Genomic DNA, 21,131 nt, shown 5'->3' with positions numbered 1-21,131 from the left:
CATGGCTCTTTCACATACAAAAGATTTGGTTTTCAAAACAAAAAAAAACATAGCGTTGCGACGTTCGTCTGTTATAGGACAACTTAGTTTGAATAAACGAGCAGACACTGCTACTTGCTCTACGTTTATTTAGAATTAACAGCCAGACAACTAGCAGTGACTTGAGCTTTCCATTAAATGAATCACACACAGTAAACAAATCCTTAAAGACCCACTCCGATGAAAATAATGTTTTTCTAGGTGTTAACATGTTCTTGTGGCATTTTTCTGATGTTAGAGGACATATCTTGAGAAAAATAAGCTCAAAGTTGTATTTCTGAGTATTTCTACATTCAAATGGCCGTGAATCAGTAGCAGACGCTAAAATGCCGGCTAAAATAGACTGGAGTTGTGACGTAGTAACTCCACTGGGCGTCTCCACACGCGATGTCTTGGAGTGAAATAATGATTGGTGATCGGTGATAACTTTGATTAACTTCGGATAATAATAATTAACGTGTATATAATACTGTTGCCCCACCGGTATTGGGGGTGTAAGCTAGCGGGAGAGACAGAGCTCTCAGCAACGGGCAGGGGGAGGGTCGTCTCCGTGCCAACGGCTCCGCCCACAACGCAGAGGCGAATTGCTAATGAGCTACTGCCGCTCTGCTGAAGCGAAGTCCCAGAATACGGCACAGGTTTTGTGATTTTGGCTAAAAATGGCATAATCATAATTTAAAGACCACTGGGAATGTTTAAAAATAGCTCAAAATATGATCGGAGTGGGACTTTAACAAAAAAAAATCAAACAGGCCTATTCTGGTGGGTGCGGTGATGCGGTGGTGTAACATGTAAGGCTGGTGCTGCCAATAAGCACCTAAAATCTGTCACAAAGAACCGGCAAAAGTAATGATTATGAATATGTAAAATATAGCAATGAGATATTTTAATTGTTTATTAATAAACAAGTGTTTTCTTTGCCAGTGTCGGCTGCAAAGATGAAGTTGACGATGCTGACTCACGATCTTCGCAGTAGTCAACGCGCCAGAGAGAAATACACAATTCATACGGATTATTACATAAGCAGAGAGCAGTCTGTAGTCTGTTTTCTTACGTTTTGAATTGTTCTGTTTAAAAGTAGACCTGTCTGTGAGGCAAGTAGGCTACCTTATATGCTGAGTTTCGGTTCATTTATGAGACGAGCTCCAGTTCACGCGCCGGCGCCTCCGTGTTTATCGTCTGCTATATTTACTTCTTATTTATTAAATCCAGGCGATTGGTTGATGAAACATTGATTAAAATTAAGATACAATTAATACAAAACTAAATGCACTTTAAAGAAAGGTTTTGTGCTTTCTGTTTGGTGTGTCTGTGAAATTTTTAAAGCATCTTTTAGTGCCGCGTTCAGAGCGCTCACGTCTGTAACATTGTTTTTTCCTCATAAATGCAAACACAATTTTTTTTTTTTACTTTTTTTTTTGTTCTGTGGAGTAGAGCCCGACCGATATGGATTTTTGGGGGCCGATGCCGATACCGATATTAGGGAGTAAAAAAAGGCCGATACCGATATATCGGCCGATATTATTTATGTGTATATTATAATACAGTAGCAATATTATTTATGTGTATTATAGTACAGTATACCAGTCAAAAGTTTGGACACTTTCCTATTGGTGTGTACAAACTTTTGATGGGTACTTTACACAGTATAAACAGAATAAATATATTTTATAAACACGTTTTGCAATGATCACTCAAATGTGGTGATCAAACACTTGTGTGACACAGATATGTAATGGATGCAGGGGGAATGATAGAATGAGAATTATACAGCTGAGCTGTAACCAAACTAGTTTGCATTGCATGTTATATTATATTATATTATATTCTAATACTGTTGCATAATCTTCACTAACGACTTTGTCTTTTAATTTAGTCATAACTTGTATCAATAAATATATAAAAAGTGTCACTGACAAAACCTTAATATCTTCTATTTTTACTCTTAATTCCTCTAATCTCTACCAGTGGAGGAAGAACTCAGATCTTTTTACTAAAGTAAAATTAATAATATCATAATGAAAACGTTTTTAATTACATATGTACAGTACTTTTATACTATTTTAAATAATTAGTAAGCAAAATGTACTAAACGTGAAACTAGGCTACTCTTAATGCAAAATGGCCCTATATAAAGTGTTATAATTATATAAATTATTGGAATATTGCTTGATGTTGTAACGTAGCGTTATCAGGCAGAATGAGCTTTAACACTGTCTACACCGGACGCGGCCGTTACTGCTTGCGTCGCAACAGCTGTTTACCCGAGACAAAGCAGAATCAGTTTACTGTCGGAGATCGCTCGCGCCACGCATTTTAATCAATGTTTCATCAACCAATTGCCTTAATAAATAAGAAGTAGGCCTAAATATAGCAGACAATATAATCAGGACTTCTCAGTTGCGCGCTTGCAATAGTCACAAGCTCACACAATACGTGACAGAGGCTGTAGCAGAGAAATCAATTCTGTGAATTACACTGCGCAAATCACAATTAGGCTACTACCCACCGGATGAAGAAGGGTTGGCTCTCAGTCTCCACAGGCTACATAAAATATTCATTTTATTTATTTTTCGTGTTCGCATTAAGGAAAAACAATGTTACAGACGCGACAGTTCAGCACTACGGACGTGAGCGCTCTGAAAGCGGCACTAAAATATGCTTTGAAACTTTTACATAGACATCAAACAGAAAGCACAAAACCTTTCGTTTCAAAGTGAATTTCGTTTTGTATTAATTGTATCTTAATTTTAATCAATGTTTCATCAACCATTTGTCTGGATTTAATTTATAAGAAGTAAATTTAGCAGACGATAGATAATCTCGACACGGAGGCGCCTGCGGGTGAACTGGAGCTCGTCTCATGAACCGAAACTCAGCGTATAGACCTGAGAATTGAAATATATCTATATTGAAATGTCTGCTTTTAAACAGAACAATTCAAAACGAAAGACAGACAGACTTATGTAATCGAATGAAATGTGCATTTCTCTCTGGCACGCGTTCACTAAAGATCGCAAGTCAGCTTCGTCAACTTCATCTTTGGCTGACACTGACTGAAAACACTTGTTTATTAATAAAAAATTAAAATGTCTCCTTGCTATATTTGTTGTATTCATAATCATTACTTTTGCCAGTTCTTGTGACAGCTTTTAGGTGCTTTATTGGCAGCGCCACCCTTACATGAATCACCGCACCCGCATTTTTTAAAATATTCATTTATCGGCCATTATAAATGCCGATACCGATAGTTAGGAAAATGCCTAAAATCGGCCGATAATATCGGCCCGCCGATATATCGGTCGGGCTCTACTGTGGAGATTACAGTTAGGCCTACTCATAATTTGTATTCTGAATACGTAACGCTGGTATATGTATTCCGTTACTCCCCAACACTGATATTAGTATAACCTTATCTGCAATATATTTTAATAACACGGTTTTGGCGGTTATAGAGTTCTAATGACGGTGTTCAACTATAACCATCGGTCTCACGGTTATATAATAACCGTCACACCCCTAGTTTTAACATAAACAATAATAAAAATAAAAAACCTTTCACAAACAGGTCTTTGATAACTGTATTCAAATGTAAATAAATATATATGTTAGGGGTGTGACGGTTCACAAAATTCACGGTTCGGTACGTTTTTGATACAGCAAAAAGAAAGAAAAGCCAGAGAAATTTCCTTGATTTAATTTTTTTAATAATTTTTCATCAAAGTATGATAATTTTTTACTTTGAGCAGTGATGGAGCTACACTTGACTCTTCTTAGGAGCATATAAAACAAAAACAGCTCCTTGCTCCTTGAAAAAAATTAATTGTAATATTGTAGTAGTTATAAACAAAGGTTTATTTTATTTCAGATTAACATTTGAGGGCAGCAATTTTATTCATAATGTCGAAATAAAACCGACGTAACGTTACTTGAACGCATTATAGCCTACTATTCCTGCCAAACTTCCATGGTTACAGTTAGTAGTGTTACTACAGTAAATCCATGGTGAATGTTGCTGATCTGTGGGCACTGGATAGTTCATTCATGGCACAATGTTTATTCCTGTTTTCCACGTCAGCGCTGTTTGATCCGTTAATAACGAAGAAATGTGAATGTTTCTCACTAGATCTCGCTGCGATATTATTACTTCAGTGGCAAATTCAACTGCTTTCTTTACTGGATCTCTTAGTGCTGTGTAGTAACAGTGTCGCTTGATCAAGACGCTGGATTGGTCCAAACTGATAAACGATCCGTCAACCACACAATAACGAGTAGCGCAGCTGCAGTTTCGTTCCGCTTACATTACGTTTGCTATTTGATGTTGGGCAATGTTGTGGTCGCAGCAGCGTCTCTTACATTATGAGCACGCTTGCCACGCCCCTACATTTTAAATAACGAAATTTTGGTCAGCAGGAAAAATGGTCCAACAAACCGTTCGGTTTGTAATGCACACTGAACCGAAAGCCTCGTACCGAACGGTTCAATACGAATACGAATATATTAGGGATGCACGATGATATCGGGACAACATCGGTATCGGCCGATAAAAGCTTAAAATGACCATCATCGGCATCGGCCGATATGAATATTTCTGCCGATGAGCCTTGCCGATAGGGTGGCGTGTTTCCTATGCGCACGTGACGCGAACGAAGCATGAGCGCCAGCAAAACTTCCAACTAGGGGTGTGCGTCCCACGGTTTTTGATCGTGGACGATTAAAATGTCTCCACGATCTGCTTTTGAAGAAAAATCATAGTATCGTGCATTCTATCAGTTCAATTCTGGCGCCTTCATCTCAACATACTGTACAACGCGACGTACATTCACATCACATCACATGTAAACGCAGAGGTAGAGTTACACTCACGGTCACGGGACACCGCAATTCACAAAAGTTCATTATTTGCATGTGCGTCAAAGTCTTGCTAGGTAAACATATCATTCACGTGCTGATGCGCTGTTCTAACATCCGCTTTTCTGAGCGCGTTACACCCGACGCTCACAGGAACTAAAAGCCTGTCACAGAGTCTGCATACCGGACTAATCTTTCGAGTCTTATTGCGCTGATACTGTCAAATACACACACGGTTTACATAAACAAAGTTGGTTATGTCTAAAGTGAAAGCAAACAGAGAAAATCTGCTTGTCAAATGCGTGTATATTAGACGCGTCGCGTGCAGTTCTTAAAGAGACAGTAATAATATGCTGCCGCTTGTCCTTAAAGAGATACTGCACCCAGAAATAAAAATTCTGTCATTATTTACTCACTCTAATGTTGTTCCAAACCTGTATTCATTTCTTTCTTGTGCTTAAATATACTATGGAAGTCACTGAAGTACAGCAACTGTTTGGTTAGCCACATTCTTCCAAATAACTTTTATAATTTCAACAGAAGAAAGAAACTTGAGAGAGTAAATGATGACAATTTAAATTTTGGGGAGAACTATCTCGTTAATGTTAATAAAACAAAAAAACACAAAGAGGAAATCACTCACTGCTCTTGACTGAGAACTTTAATAGAAGCTTTAATAAGCTTTTTTTGCACTTAAAAAAACACACAAATATATCGGTATCGGCATCGGGCAAAATTAGTCTGAAAATATCGGCATATCGAATATCGGCCAAAATCCTATATCGTGCATCCCTAGAATATATATATGTGTATGTGTGTGTGGAATGCTTTATATCAGGCTTGATGTAATTTTACTTGATTTGTGATTTAATAACTGTTTCATTTCATTGATTCGAGTACTAACATTTTCTATGCATCTCTGCTGCAAGCTAAACCACAACAGTGGCGTTTGTATTTATTTATTTTACATGTGTATTTTTTTGCTTTGATTGTAGCTGCTGTCATGAAATGGGACCCAGCTGCAACAGAGGCCCAAATAAAGTCTGCAGCCGATCATCTGAAACATGCCCCCGGGAGAGTCGGGGCTTGCCGCTATAAATGAAGCTTGTGAAGCTTATAGCAGCCACATTTTGTTAATTGATATGTTATACTGTTTTAACAACATTTTATAGATTATTTAAAGGGAAATTGTGTTAATTTATAACTTTACTGTTCTGGCTTTTAAGTTTTGGTCCAGTAGAACAAAATAGTAATAAAATATATATTTTGAGATTTAAATAGTTGATTTCTTGGAGTGATCAGTTTGGTTTACAGGCAAATGGTAAGCAGTTTATTACAATTATATTGATAAGATATACAAATGCAAGACTCTACACAGTTCCCGTATTCAATTGAGTATTCAATATTATCAAAATTCTTTCAAATCTTATTTAGGTCTATGGTCTGTGTGTCTGCAGTTTCATGACACGACAACCATTAACAATGAGTAACTGGGTTTTTCTCAGTGAGAACTAACTCACTGCCACTGTTTTGAAGTAAAGATTTTTTAAAGTTGGATCCTTGCAAAATGCACAAATGGGATTTCCGTTTCAATATAGGTCTTTAACAGTCTTCTTTGACATTTCTACTACAGAAAACGTGACTAATACAACTTTTATTCTGGCTGCCTTTAGATGTCTAACAATTAACTCTGTAGCATGTCTTTAATTGACGTCTAAACAATGTCCAAAAAAAATTTATAAAAAACGTTCATTCTGGCTCCTGTGAGGACGTCTTCTGGATGTCTAACAATTACGTCTGTAGCACGTCTTTAATTTACGTCTATACAACGTCCAGAAAAGACGTATAAAAAACTTTCATTCTGGCTCCTGTGGGGACGTCTTCTGGATGTCTAACAATTACGTCTGTAGCACGTCTTTAATTTACGTCTAAACAACGTCCAGAAAAGACGTATAAAAAACTTTCATTCTGGCTCCTGTGAGGACGTCTTCTGGATGTCTAACAATTACGTCTGTAGCACGTCTTTAATTTACGTCTAAACAACGTCCAGAAAAGACGTATAAAAAACTTTCATTCTGGCTCCTGTGGGGACGTCTTCTGGATGTCTAACAATTACGTCTGTAGCACGTCTTTAATTTACGTCTAAACAACGTCCAGAAAAGACGTATAAAAAACTTTCATTCTGGCTCCTGTGAGGACGTCTTCTGGATGTTTAAAAATTACGTCTGTAGCACGTCTTTAATTGACGTCTAAACAACGTCCAGAAAAGACGTATAAAAAACTTTCATTCTGGCTCCTGTGAGGACGTCTTCTGGATGTCTAACAATTACGTCTGTAGCACGTCTTTAATTTACGTCTATACAATGTCCAGCAAAGACGTATAAAAAAACTTTCATTCTGGCTCCTGTGAGGACGTCTTCTGGATGTCTAACAATTACGTCTGTAGCACGTCTTTAATTTACGTCTATACAACGTCCAGAAAAGACGTATAAAAAACTTTCATTCTGGCTCCTGTGAGGACGTCTTCTGGATGTCTAACAATTACGTCTGTAGCACGTCTTTAATTTACGTCTAAACAACGTCCAGAAAAGACGTATAAAAAACTTTCATTCTGGCTCCTGTGAGGATGTCTTCTGGATGTTTAAAAATTACGTCTGTAGCACGTCTTTAATTGACGTCTAAACAACGTCCTGAAAAGACGTATAAAAAACTTTCATTCTGGCTCCTGTGAGGACGTCTTTTGGATGTCTAACAATTACGTCTTTTAGACGTATTATAGACGACTCTTTGCTCGCTGGGTAGTATCAAAATGATTAACACGTGCAAGTACAATTATCCATGAACTTGATAAATTTTGCAGATATGTTTTGCTATCCACAACAACTTGCGTGTGCAAAATTCTAAATTTAATGTGATGTGAAATGAATTATAGCAATTTGTACAAATAGAGAATTTTTTTTTGTGAATACAAATGTTTTCTTTTGTATTAGTGTATCATAATTTGCGCATGCAACAAAGAAGATGTGCATGTGTGGATCAGGTGACACGCGTGCATTCATTGACGTCTTTTCTGAGTCAATTTCATTTGATTCATTTGGATTTTGAGACTTTCTTTTCGCGGTTTTTAAGCATTTCACAACCCACACACAAACAACTACAAATGGATAGGCCTGATGCTAATTATTAATGTGTGCACAACCCATCTATTTAACAAATTCACAAATGTGCGTCACTACATTTAAACTAATAGGAGCAATACAACTGCTGAGTGCAAAATCCAGAATCACATGAATGTGCAGCATTTTGTACAAATAGAGACATACTTTGTTAATTATGGCGACAAATCAATGACTAAAATAAACGAGCGCACAACTGATGCTGGCACGTGCGGTAAATGACTTTCGCGAGAGGATAAGATCTACACGCGAGGAAACGGGAACTCGCGAGCTCATTCAAACCCTGCGCGCGTGCATTACATCTCCTCTGCACGCAATACAAGCCCTCGCGCGCGTGCATGGTCATTCCCCACGCTCTCGCGCTCGATCTGCTCTGGCCTGCTGCTTTTGCTCGCTCGAACAATTTTATTTTTGGCAGTCGAGGGGCGGGACTTACTGTTTTAATAACCTCAAATGTCATTGGCTACTTCCCCTTTTCCGGAAGTCAGTTGTGATTGTACGCCTGTCCAATGACCCGTAATTCACTTGACTTGAGACATGAGACATCACTTAATTTGTTTTATTTGTTGTGGTTTATTAATGTGTAATGTGTTTTAATGCATTGTTAATATAGAACAGATTCTTACCAGATACTTTATTAACAGGAAGTCTTACTAGTGATTGCATTGAGTTGTTAAGAGCTATTTTGTTGTTAAGAGACCATGCGCGCGCGCGAGGGCTTGTATTGCGTGCAGAGGAGATGTCATGCGCGCGCGCACGGTTTGAATGAGCTCGCGAGTTCCCGTTTCCTCGCGTGTAGATCTGTTATCCTCTCGTGAAAGTCATTTACCGCGCGTGTCAGCATCAGTTGTGCGCTCGTTTATTTTAGTCATTGATTTGCCGCCATAGTTAATACAAAACCTCGATTTTGTTTTAATGTAGGTCAGAATTTGTGCATGCAACAAGTAGGCTAAGATGTGCATTTGTGGATCAGGTGACACGCGTGCATTCATTGACTCGTTTCTGGGTCGATCTTATTTGATTAATTTGGATTTTGAGACTTTCATTTCGCCGGTTTAGCCTTGCACGATCCATACACACCTGTCTGAGAAAACCTGCTACCACTAGATGGCAGTGCTAAAACAACGGCAGCGTAATCAAGCGTTCTTCTCCATTTAAGATGCTTTTGTGGATTAAGAAAGTGATATTGAAGCACCAAATTTAGTACAAAATATAGGCCTACCTTATTAATAAAGCATACTTTGTAGAAACAAACAGATTAAATCAGATTATGAACAACACCCATAGAAAACCATTATAAAACGCTTAATGTGCAATAGCGCGTTGCATGTTCAATAAGGTGTATAGGCTACTCAGTTTTAATATCACCGTCTTACTGCATTAACATTAAGCTTTTTCTTTATAATAGGCTCTATGGGAGGAAAACTATACACAGACAATAGCCTATATGAACGCGAAGTTTCACGTTAAGGGCATTTTGCTTCCTTAGAGCCTGTTAAAAAGAAAAAGCTTAAAGGTGCAATGTGTAATAATTTTGAGTATCTATTAACAGAAATGCAATATGACACCCATAACTATGTTTTCAGAGGTGTATAAAGAACTTACTTAATAAACCGTAATGTTTTTATTACCTTAGAATGAGACATTTATATCTACATAACCGCGGGCACCCCCTTCTATGAAGGTCGACATAATTGTGACGTCATGTTTCTACAGTAGCCGAACGCGAACAAACAGCGCTACAGACCGCGTTGCGTCACTACCTTGAAAGAGAAGCCGCAGAAACCTAGAAGCTAGCCATAAACACCGTTAGTAGTGACTTTTCCCTTGTCAGTGGTGTAAAATATGTAGTTGGACTGTTTCATGTAACTTAGTTCTTCTCCCTCGCTGTGTTATGGCTTTGCTATGTGGGGATAAATGTGCTGGTTACGTTTGTGAGACAGCTGATTAGTACTCTTGTCATTGACCGTAAAACAGTATGTTACAGGAATCACCAACCCGTCGATCGCGGTCGACAAGTCGATCTTGGAAGCATTTTAAGTCGATCGCGAAGAGTTTTCAAAATCAGATAAAAAAGCCTATTGTGTGTAGTAAATGGTGTCTAAGGGATGCGGAGGCGCGCGCGCTGTTACAATCATGTCATTTTTGCCGCGCGCACCTTTGGGCTCATATCATGCGGACGCGTCGAGTTTAAACAAGGCTTTACGCTTTAACCAGCTCAGCCACAGTAACAGCTCATATTTAGCCAGCTAAACTTTCACTACCCTGTTAGAAAACATATATAGTTGCATAGTTTCATGTAGTTCTTCTCCCTCGCTGTATTATGGGTTTGCTATGTGGGGAGAAATGTGCTGGTTACGTTTGTGAGACAATCAGCTGATTACCATTATTATATATTAAGACCCTTGATCCTCACCTGACTATGGCTTTGTAAACGTTATCCATGATGTGGTTTATAATGGACTGTGGTACAGAAACAGTGACAATGTTACACACTCTTGGCTTACTCTGGCTATTATCTGCTGTCTCCAGACGACAATATGTTTGTCCCGTTTTAGCCACCGTAGCTTCTTTGGAAGGGAGGGGTGAGCAGTGGGCTGAGCCCTTAGTGCAAACTCGTAACCGAACCGCTAGATGTCGCTAAAAATCACACACTGCACCTTTAAAGGTCCCATGACATGAAATTTTCACTTTCTGAGGTTTTTTAACATTAATATGAGTTCCCCTAGCCTGTGTATGATTCCCCAGTGTCTAGAAATTTCAATCGGTGTAAACCGAGCTTTGGCTATCTTTCTCCGTCTTTGAGAAAATGAAAGCTCAGACGGGCTGATATTGAATCTTCCCCGTATGACGTCATACAGGGAAAGGTTACCTCCCCTTTCTCTTCTTTTCCCGCCCAGATAATTTGACCCGCCCATGAAAAAATTAGCTAGGAAGTACGAACGCGCGATAATAGAATGTACAAATGAACATAGGAGTATTTTTTTAGTTCCTTCATCCATCTCAGCTTCTGTGTGCATGGTAGCACATTTTCCACAACGGCACCTATACAAAAAGGTACATGTAATAATGGCAGAGGTCTGACTAATATAGTGGTGCTGGTGTGTATATATATATATATATATATATATATATATATGCAGGTGTTGAGTAGAGTTAGCTCTTGAGGAGTAAATCATTGGTTATGTGTAACATGACTTCAATATACGAGGACATGGAGAACTTTGTCATTAAAAAAATAAGCCACATTACAGTCTTCTCTAAACTACAAATATTATTGATATAAATGCTAATACAGGTTTAAAACGATAGCAAATCAGAGCAACATGAAAAGGCAACAGAAGGCTAGCGTTAGCTACATGATAATAACTAACAGCATACGTAAACCATCCGAATAAAGTACCGTATCCAGACATAATATTTTAAACTAACCATTCGGAGATGTCCTGCTGGAGCCCCTGAGTTGCAACTTCTTCATCCATTGCTTCTCCATCCGGATCAGATTCTGGGTCAAACTGAAATGCTTGAACGACTGCGTGTCTGCGTGCCATTGCAATATATCCAATGTAAACATGCATGGTACCATTGCCGCAAGATGGTCAAGGCCACACCCGCCCTACACCTTGACCCGCCTTTCTCCTCCTCATTAGCATTTAAAGCTATAGACACCGAAACGGCACGTCTGAAGGAAAGCTCATTGTGGGACTGGCTTGTAGTGGCTATAATTCTGTACCAAGGCTGAATTTTTGGAAAAGGATTTCAGATACAGTACTAGGGACCACTAAGGCCTATATCAAAGCCTACAAAAAGAAGCATGTCATGTGACCTTTAACGTGAAATTTCGCAGTTGCGTTCAACTTTGCATGTGTAGGGGAGAGCAACCGCTCAGGGAGCGCAGTAAATTAAGTTTTAGGTTTGATATTGGCCACATTTTCTAAGGACCATCTGCAAAGTCCTAGCCTGACATCATTATACTCAGATTCTAGTCAGAATGTGAATCTGATACTGCTCCATTGGGCTGTGATTATGGGGCGTGTTTCAACCGAACCAGGAACAAAATGTCTCTGCACTCAATTGGATAGACCGAATCCCGTAGGAAGGACGGTAAAAACATCTTTCCGATCGATGGCTTTATTGCAGTTCTCTGTTCCTCTTTTAAAATGAATGCGCTGTCTACATCTTCTATAACAGATGTGATGGCTGAATCTACACATCTAAATTCTCCAGCGGCAGCCATTCTTTGTTGTAAACTAATTCAACCCAAGCGCTCTTTGGTGACATGGATGATTACGTTACTGTTGATCATCTGTCCATCATCGCATAAAGCCCGCCCTGACAATTTTATTGGTCCGAACAGCTCTGGTTCGGGCATACTAGCTTCACAACGGATCAAGTCCTTCCCATCCTCAAATGTTGTGGGCGGGGCTAAGTTCGGCTGGCATCCAGGCTAGCAAATTCCACTCACAGTCCAAAAATATAAACGTCCAATCATTCACTCAAATGAACGATACTTACAAGGTTATAGTAAATGCCTAGTGGGCAGAATGACTTACTGTTTGAGCTTCAATCAATATCTCGATTGAACAGTACAATCTTTTTTTTAATTACTGTAACTCACCAAGTGTTTTTTTTTTCACCTGTAGTAAGTCAGTCTAGTCACTAGGAACATACTACAACCAGTTTGAACATGAAAAAACCCTTTTGGTGAAATACAGTATTTTTTTCTGAAAATAGTTGTGTAGCCTACTGTACATGTCTGTGTATAGTTTTCCTCCCATAGAGCCTATTATAAAGAAAAAGCTTAACATTAATGTAGTAAGACGGTGAAATTAAAACTCAGTAGCCTATAGGCCTACACCTTAGTGAACATGCAATGTGCTATTGCACGTTAAGCGTTTTATAGCCTAATGGTTTTCTATGGGTGTTGTTCATAATCTGATTTAATCTGTTTGCTTCTACAAAGTATGCTTTATTAATAAGGTAGGCCTATATTGTGTACTAAATTTGGTGCTTCAATATCACTTTCTTAATCCACATTAAGCGTCTTAAATGGAGAAGAACGCTTGATTACGCTGCCGTTGTTTTAGCACTGCCATCTAGTGGTAGCAGGTTTTCTCAGACAGCTGTGTATGGATCGTGCAAGGCTAAACCGGCGAAATGAAAGTCTCGAAATCCAAATGAATCAAATAGGATCGACCCAGAAACGAGTCAATGAATGCACGTGTGTCACTTGATCCACAAATGCACATCTTACTTGTTGCATGCACAGATTCTGACCTACATTAATACAAAATCGAGGTTTTGTATTAACAACTATGCTTCTATTTACAAATATGTTTCTATTTGTACAAAATGCTGCACATTCATGTGATTCTGGATTTTGCACTCAGAAGTTGTATTGCTCTTAGTTTAAATATAGTGACACACATTTGTGAATTTGTCAAATAGATGGATTGTTGTGCACACATTAATAATTAGCACCAGGCCTATTCATTTGTAGTTGTTTGTGTGTGGGTTGTGAAATGCTTAAAAACCGCAAAAGAAAGTCTCAAAATCCAAATGAATCAAATAAGATTGACTCAGAAAAGATGTCAATGAATGCACGCGTGTCACCTGATCCTCACATGCACATCTTCTTTGTTGCATGAGCAAATTTTGATACACTAATACATAAGAAAAAAATTTATTTAGAATTTTGCACACGCAAGTTGAAAGGCATTTGGTTGTGGATAGTAAAACATATCTGCAACATTTATCAAGTTCATGGACAATTGTGCTTGCACGTGTTAATCATTTAGATACTACAGTATATTCATCCCATATTGGACTGGGCACTACTTTACAGTTCCCGCTGTATTTCATCCTCTAAATTTAAGTTTAATAAAGCCTGAACCTCGTCGTCGGTCCATGAATCGAGACTTTCACAGCGTTTAAAATCATACTCTTGAAAACTATTCTAACTCAAATATCTTTCTTTTTTTCTTTTTTTTTTTTTTTTTTTAAATAAAGACTGAAAGTGTTGTCAGAAGTTTAGTAATGGTGATGCGACCGTGGTGTAGTCCGTTTATAGCCTATGTTAGCTTTTCACTTCTGCTGATTTTATTTGGGCTTCAAAATTCATAAAAGTTGTGTGTGAAGATTTTCATGATGTACAAAATGTGTAAGATCATAAACTTTTGTTGGTCACAGAGATCCTATTAGGATTTTGCAGAGGGAACCAGGGTGATGCTAACTGTTGTACCAAACTTTGGTAGAATTTCATAATATAGAAATATTGGATTACATTTTCATTAAATTATGCTTTATGTAAAAGCAGCAGTATTTTAAAAGCATCTATTTTATGAAAGAATGTAATTACGTAATTAGCTTTTGCTAATTACTAGAAGTGAGAGTTGTATCACTTAACACTTTTTCCCTGTGTCCCTTCACTGCTGCTACCACCTATTCTTATCTACATTCAAGGCAAAGCTTTTGTGATCTCAGATGGGCCTACTGTTTTGCACTGTTTTTGATTCAATTAGTCACTGGTATGAATCAAAATTGCGAACATTGGTCACCCATATGTCACTTTAAGCAAGAATATATATGTAAAAGTATGTGAACCCTTTGGATTTACCTGGATTCCTGCCTGAAGTTGTCATAAAATTTGACTTGATCTAGTACAGTGCTTTCCAAACCTGTCCCAGAGGCCCCACACCACTGCATTTTGTAGAGACTGCAATATCTGAATTAGTTGTGACCATTATGGAGACATCTAAAATGTGTAGAAATATGATAAACAAATTATATAGTAATTCAAAGTGGGTAAAAATTACAATTATTTATTTATTCACGATGTGTACAAGATATTTCATCTGCAGCAAATTGTAAAGTTTAAAAGTTACAAAATTCAGATTTCAGTATCCAGTACAGTATTCTACACAAGATAACCTGAAATTGACAATGTGTTGATTACAATTGTTATATACTGTAGGTAAAGAATATGGTGAGGGAACAAATCACATTTTTCCTGCTTAAAATACTGTACTGATATATTTAGACTCATTGTGGGTTAAAAATATAGCTGATGTTTTCAGTCACAGTTGTCTTTTTTCTCCCTCTATCTCCTTCTCTTTTTATCTGCAGGTATCCACAGCCTGTGAATCTACAACTAACAACAGTCAGGTTAGCTCTTTTTTATTTAATACTTATTTGCTTGGTTTTTTTTTTTTTTGGTTTGGTTTTTTTTTTTTTTGTCGCTCAATATTCCTCCTTTCATTCAGCACAGAATGAATTTGAGTTATTCATGAAACAACACATAGGCCTATTGTACAATTACTTTATTACTACAGATTGGGTTGCTTTAGTTTTAGAGCTAGTAATACTAATAATTGTGTTTGATCTTATTTTGCCAGTTGTCTTAAACACTAAGGTCTCCATCACAATTTCAATTAAAACTACAATGAAATCGGTGATAAAAAAAAATGTTTTTGTCTTGCTGCAATGTAAGTAATTAAGAACTAACTTTGATGCAGGCATTTCCATGTTTGTCACTTTACAGTAGTGCCATCTTTTATTCAAATGACACCAAATATTGCATGGTGGTGATAAAAATGCATACAGGTCAATTTGACCTTTTTTTTTTTTTACCTATATCCATGAAACATGTACATGACATTGCTGAGATATCAATGGAAGTCCATTCAAAAGATCTCAAAGTAGTTGAAAAACTGATGAAATTTGGCATGTGTTCTCTCTTACTGTTGTCCATGTGTATCACAAATTCGAACAATGTGGCAATAGCCATTATGGACCACACCTAAAAACAAATGGGTAATATCTGCTTAAACATTCATGTTTATTATACTTTGAAAATATATATGCAATTATACTCTATATTGCCAAAAGTATTGGGACACCCTTCCAAATCATTGAATTCAGGTATTCCAAATCACTTCCATGGCCATGGCATGCAGACTGCTTCTTCAAACATTTGTGAAAGAATGGGTTGCTCTCAGTAACTCAGTGAATTCAAGCGTAGTACCGTGATAGGTTGCCATTCGTGAAATTTCCTCACTACTAAATATTCCACGGTCAACTGTTAGTGGTATTATAACTAAGTGGAAGCAATTGGGAACAACAGCAACTCAGCCACGAAGTGGTAGGCCACGTAAAATCACAGAGCGGGGTCAGCGCATGCTGAAGCGCACAGTGCGCAGAAGTCGCCAACTTCCTGCAGATTCAATAGCTACAGACCTCCAAACTTTGTGTGGCCTTCAGATTAGCTCAAGAACAGTGCATAGAGAGCTTCATGGAAAGGGTTTCCACGGCCGAGCAGCTGCATCCAAGCCTTACATCACAATAAAGCACAACGCCACTGGACTCTAGAGCAGTGGAGAAATGTTCTCTGGAGTGATGAATCACGCTTCTCTGTCTGGCAATCCGATGGACGAGTCTGGGTTTGGCGGTTGCCAGGAGAACGTCTCGGGTTACGACTGTAACCCTTGTTCCCTGAGAAGGGAAGGAGACACTGAGTCAACTACAACACTTTGGGGAACGCCCTTAGCGTAGCGTCTCTGAAGCATGAATGAAAGTAAGCCAATCTTGATTGGTGTTGCGTCATGACGTAATGTGTGACGGCATACACAGAAGCTACAAAGAGCACACAGCAGAGTTAGCTTCTGCGATGAAGCAAGTCGCTCCCAGGCAGGGGAAGGCGTGGCAGAGGGACTACGACACTTTGGGGAACGAGTATCCACTATGCCACAACGAGCCCTGCCTGTCCCAGTGTAAAGCTGCTCACAGGCACACTTAGGATGAGAGCACTAGAGTCCCTGGCGTAGAAGGAATGTCCAAGCTTTAGAATGTGATGAAAGTATGAGGGGTGGCCCATCCTGCTGTATCGCACACTTCTTGGATCGGGGCCCCTGAAAGGAGGGCTCTAGAGGATGCCATGCCTCTGGTTGAAAGAGCCCTCACGGCCAAAGGTGAAGGCAGCTGCACACCTGATAGGCCATAGAGTTAGCCTGAACGACCCAGTTACTGATGGTCTGTTTGGATGCGGGAAGCTCCTTCTTGGGCGACCCGAAGCACACCAGCAACTGATCTCACTTCCGCCATGAAGAAGACCTCTGGACATAACTCTTGAGAGCTCTGACAGGGAAGAGTAAATTAAGTCTTTCTTCATCCGCCATCACGTGAGGTGGAGGATGAAAAGCCTGCAGAACCGTAGGCCGTGCCACATTAGATGGCACTTTAAGCACATTGCCCGGCCTGGGATGCAAGATAGCCTTAATGTCGCCTGGAGCAAACTCCAGGCACCCATGAGATATAGAGAGCACCTGAAGATCTCCTACTTTCCTCAGAGATGTAATGGCTAATAAAAAAGCTACCTTGAGGGAAGGTTCTTGGCCTCAGCCGACTCCAGAGGTTCGACGGGTGCCTCGACCAGCCCTTCGAGAACCACTGCTAGGTCCCATGTGGGAATTCCAGGTCTCATCCTCCGAGCCCCACATAGGAAACGTACGACTAGCTGATGTCTCCCCAGAGGCCCATCACCCAGAGGAGCGTGGAAAGCCACAATGGCAACCACGTACACCTTGAGTGTGGACGGGGTAAGCTTTCTTCCACATAGGTAGGGAACGAAGGCATCTGCGCGTAACCCTGATCATGCGGAATGGGTTCCCCTTCGGGGAGAACACCTTGGTTTTCAACCATCACTGCAGAGCCCTCATGTGCAGCAGGCCAAATGGAATGATGTTGGACGCTGCTGCCATGAGTCCTAACACTCTCTGAAAGTGTTTGACTGTGATGGCTTGGCCTAGCTTTATCCTGGTCACCAATGACCAGGATAGACTCGATCCATGCAGGAGACAATTGTGCCCACATCGTGACCGAGTCCCACGCCACTCCCAGGAATGTGGTTCTCTGGGCTGGTGCCAACACGCTCTTTTTCGTGTTGAGTCTCAAACCCAGGCTATGGAAGTGGGCAAGGACGACATCTCGATGCCGAACTGCCAGCTCTTGTGACTGGGCCAAAATCAGCCAGTCACCCAGAAGCCTCAGCGGTGCTAGAGCTGCATCCATGCATTTGGTAAATGTGCGAGAGGAGAGAGCTAGGCCGAATGGAACTTCCTGTGAGATGGAAGGATGGATATGTGGAAGTATTCGTCCTTCAGATCTATCGTGACAAACCAATCCTCGGATTGAATTTTATTCACAATGGTGAGCATCTTGAACCTGAACCTCCTCAGAGACCGATTCAAGTGCCTGAGATCTATCATTAGATGCAACCCCCCATCCTTCTTGGGAACTATGAAGTAGAGGCTTTAAAACCCGGACTACCTGTCTGGTGGAGGAATACGTTCTATAGCATCCTTTACCAGCAGGGAGTTTACTTCTTGTTCCAATACCCGACCCTGCTTTGGGTCGACTACAGTCCAGACCACCCCGTTGAAATTTGGTGGGCGGAAACCGAACTGCAGTCTGTACCCCAAGGGAACCAGCCTCTCGAGGCTGGCTTCGGGTATCGTTCGAGATTCGTTCAAGATCTCCTGAAGCGGCTCTCGGTCCGCAGGCTTTGGTCGAAACAATTCTTGATGTGCGGACGCGAGCGCTGCCTGGCCGCAAGCCTGTGGGGCTGACAGAGCAGCGTGTGTTCACTGGAAACCGATGTGTCCCGAAGCGCACTTTACGGCGGGATACAGACATCGAATTCCTGAGGGCTCCCCAGATAGGAGGCTTTCATTCTCGACACCCTGAAGTGGAAGACCAGCAGGGAATAATCGAAAACAGTTTCCGATGTGCGGACGCGAACACTGCCTAGCCACAAGCCTCTGGGGCGAACACTGCAGCGTGCATTCGTTGAAAACCGATGTGTCCCGAAGCGCACTTGACGCTGGATAAAAATATAGTTTTCCTGAGGGCTCCGTGGAGGAGTGATTCTCGCTCATCCCTCCATGGGGGGACAGCCCTGCTATTTTCGTCTCGTTTACGATACCCTGAAGCGGAGGACCAGCAGGGAAAAATCGAAAACGATTTTTGACGTTCGCTGCTCATCATTTTAATTCCTCAGAATTAAATGCAGCCATAAACACTGGATAAGTGAAACACGGTCTGGATGGTAGGCTGAATTAAAATATCTAAATTCTTAAAGTCAGATAATATTCCATCATTTTAATTTCATAGAATTAAATGCAGCCATAATCACCAAACAATACTGTTTAAATATTATTTACGGTCTCGTAATCTACACGCTGCCTCGGCAAACATAAGAAAGAAAGTCAACAGGTGCGAGGCTGAAACTAGATATTTCTCAATGAACACTGCCAGCACCCTCGGGAGCTGACTGTGAATGTCTCACACCCAAACAGTATTATTTCACAGATCGCGTGTGTCCCTTTTATTGCAGACCCGTAATCTACGCGCTGCCTCGGCAAACGCGAGATTCGAGTCATTCACAATATATTTGGCTTTTTCATCTCTCGAGAGGAAAGTCAACGGGCGTGAGGCTGAAACACCCGAAAACGCACGGAGCCAGGTGTGCGTCGAGATATTTCTCAATGAACACAGCCAGCACCCTCAGGAGCTGACTGTGCATGCCTCGCACCCACACAGAATCTTTATTGCAAAGTAGACCCGTAATCTACGCGCTACCTCTGCAAACACGAGATCCGGGCCACTGTAGATTCTGTATTGCAATGCAGACCTTTAATCTACCCGCTGCCTCAGCAAACGCAAGATCTCAGCCACAGAATCTTTATTACAGAGTAGACCCATAATCTACGCGCTGCCTCTGCAAACGCGAGATTCGAGCCACTAGATTCTATATTGCAATTCTTATAGGACAAACAACACCAAATAGGACAGACAGTTTGACACAGAGCGCTTGCTGAAGAGGAAAAAAGCTAACTCTGCTGTGTGCCGGCATTTCTTTGTAGCTTCCGTGTATGCCGTCACACATTGTCTTGACGCAACACCAATCAAGATTGGCTTAGTTTCATTCATGCTTCAGAGACGCTACGCTAAGGGCGTTCCCCAAAGTGTCGTAGTCGCCACAGTTCGAGCTCCCTCAAAAGGGAATGGTACTTGCCCGACTGCATTGTGCCAAGTGTAATGTTTTGTGGAGGGGGGATTATGGTGGGGGTTGTTTTCAGGGGTTGGGCTTGGCCCCTTATTTCCAGTGAAAGGAACTCTTAATGCTTCAGCATGCCAAGACATTTTGGACAATTTCATGCTCCCAACTTTGTGGGAACAGTTTGGGGTCCTCACACTAGTGCACAAAGCAAGGTCCATAAAGACATGGATGAGCGAGTTTGGTGTGGAGGAACTTGACTGGCCTGCACAGAGTCCTGACCTCAACCCGATAGAAGACCTTTGGGATGAATTAGAGCGGAGACTGCGAGCCATGCCTTCTCATCCAATATCAGTGCCTGACTTCACAAATGCGCTTCTATAAGAATGGTCAAAAATTCCCATAAACACACACCTAAACCTTGTGGAATGCCTTTCCAGAAGAGTTGAAGCTGTTATAGCTGCAAAGGGTGGGCCAACTTCATATTAAACCCTACGGATTAAGAAAGGGATATCATTAAAGTTCATGTGCATGTAAAGGCAGATGTCCCAAAACTTTTGGCAATATAGTGTATTTGTGGAAATATATGTGCAATTATATTTGTGAAAATATATGTGGATTGTGTGTGTGTGTGTGTGTGTGTGTGTGTGTGTGTGTGTGTGTGTGTGTGTTTCTATCATCATCTATGACTAGGTATCCACAAAGTCTCCCAATATGGACTCAAAACGAAGACCATCCAGGTATGCATGCTAATATACACTTACATCATATCCTGGAGTTTTGTAGAGTAATAACTATTCAGTGCATTTAATGGCTAGAGTTTGTCATTTGTGCTTGCCATTGATCTGCGGTAATCAAGTTCAGTATTTAAATTGATTTGGTTAATGTAATTTGAATCGATTAATTTGTGATGATTTCAGCTGACAATTCAGCTACAATTGCGAAGACTTCAGATGACGCCAACTTTGGATCGACATACAAAATCGATCAAATATTATCCTTACATTGTATAT

At 40.3% G+C, this 21,131-nt stretch overlaps 1 protein-coding gene across 11 annotated transcripts in view; it reads left to right on the top strand.

The window, feature by feature from the left end:
• tns1a (tensin 1a) overlaps nt 1-21,131 on the top strand; it is a 141,520-nt gene that overhangs the window by 58,258 nt on the left and 62,131 nt on the right. For all 11 annotated transcript variants that reach the window (XM_056233632.1, XM_056233630.1, XM_056233628.1 and 8 more), the window contains 2 exons: nt 15,192-15,230; nt 20,812-20,858. In XM_056233632.1, the coding sequence (XP_056089607.1) occupies nt 15,192-15,230; nt 20,812-20,858 (86 nt within the window). The remainder of the gene's footprint in view (nt 1-15,191; nt 15,231-20,811; nt 20,859-21,131) is intronic.

The sequence above is a fragment of the Rhinichthys klamathensis genome, unplaced genomic scaffold, assembly GCF_029890125.1.
Source record: "Rhinichthys klamathensis goyatoka isolate OS25496 unplaced genomic scaffold, OSU_Roscu_1.1 h1tg000372l_1, whole genome shotgun sequence".
NCBI classification, from domain to species: Eukaryota; Metazoa; Chordata; class Actinopteri; order Cypriniformes; family Leuciscidae; genus Rhinichthys; species Rhinichthys klamathensis.
This window is presented reverse-complemented; position numbering and strand designations above follow the sequence as displayed.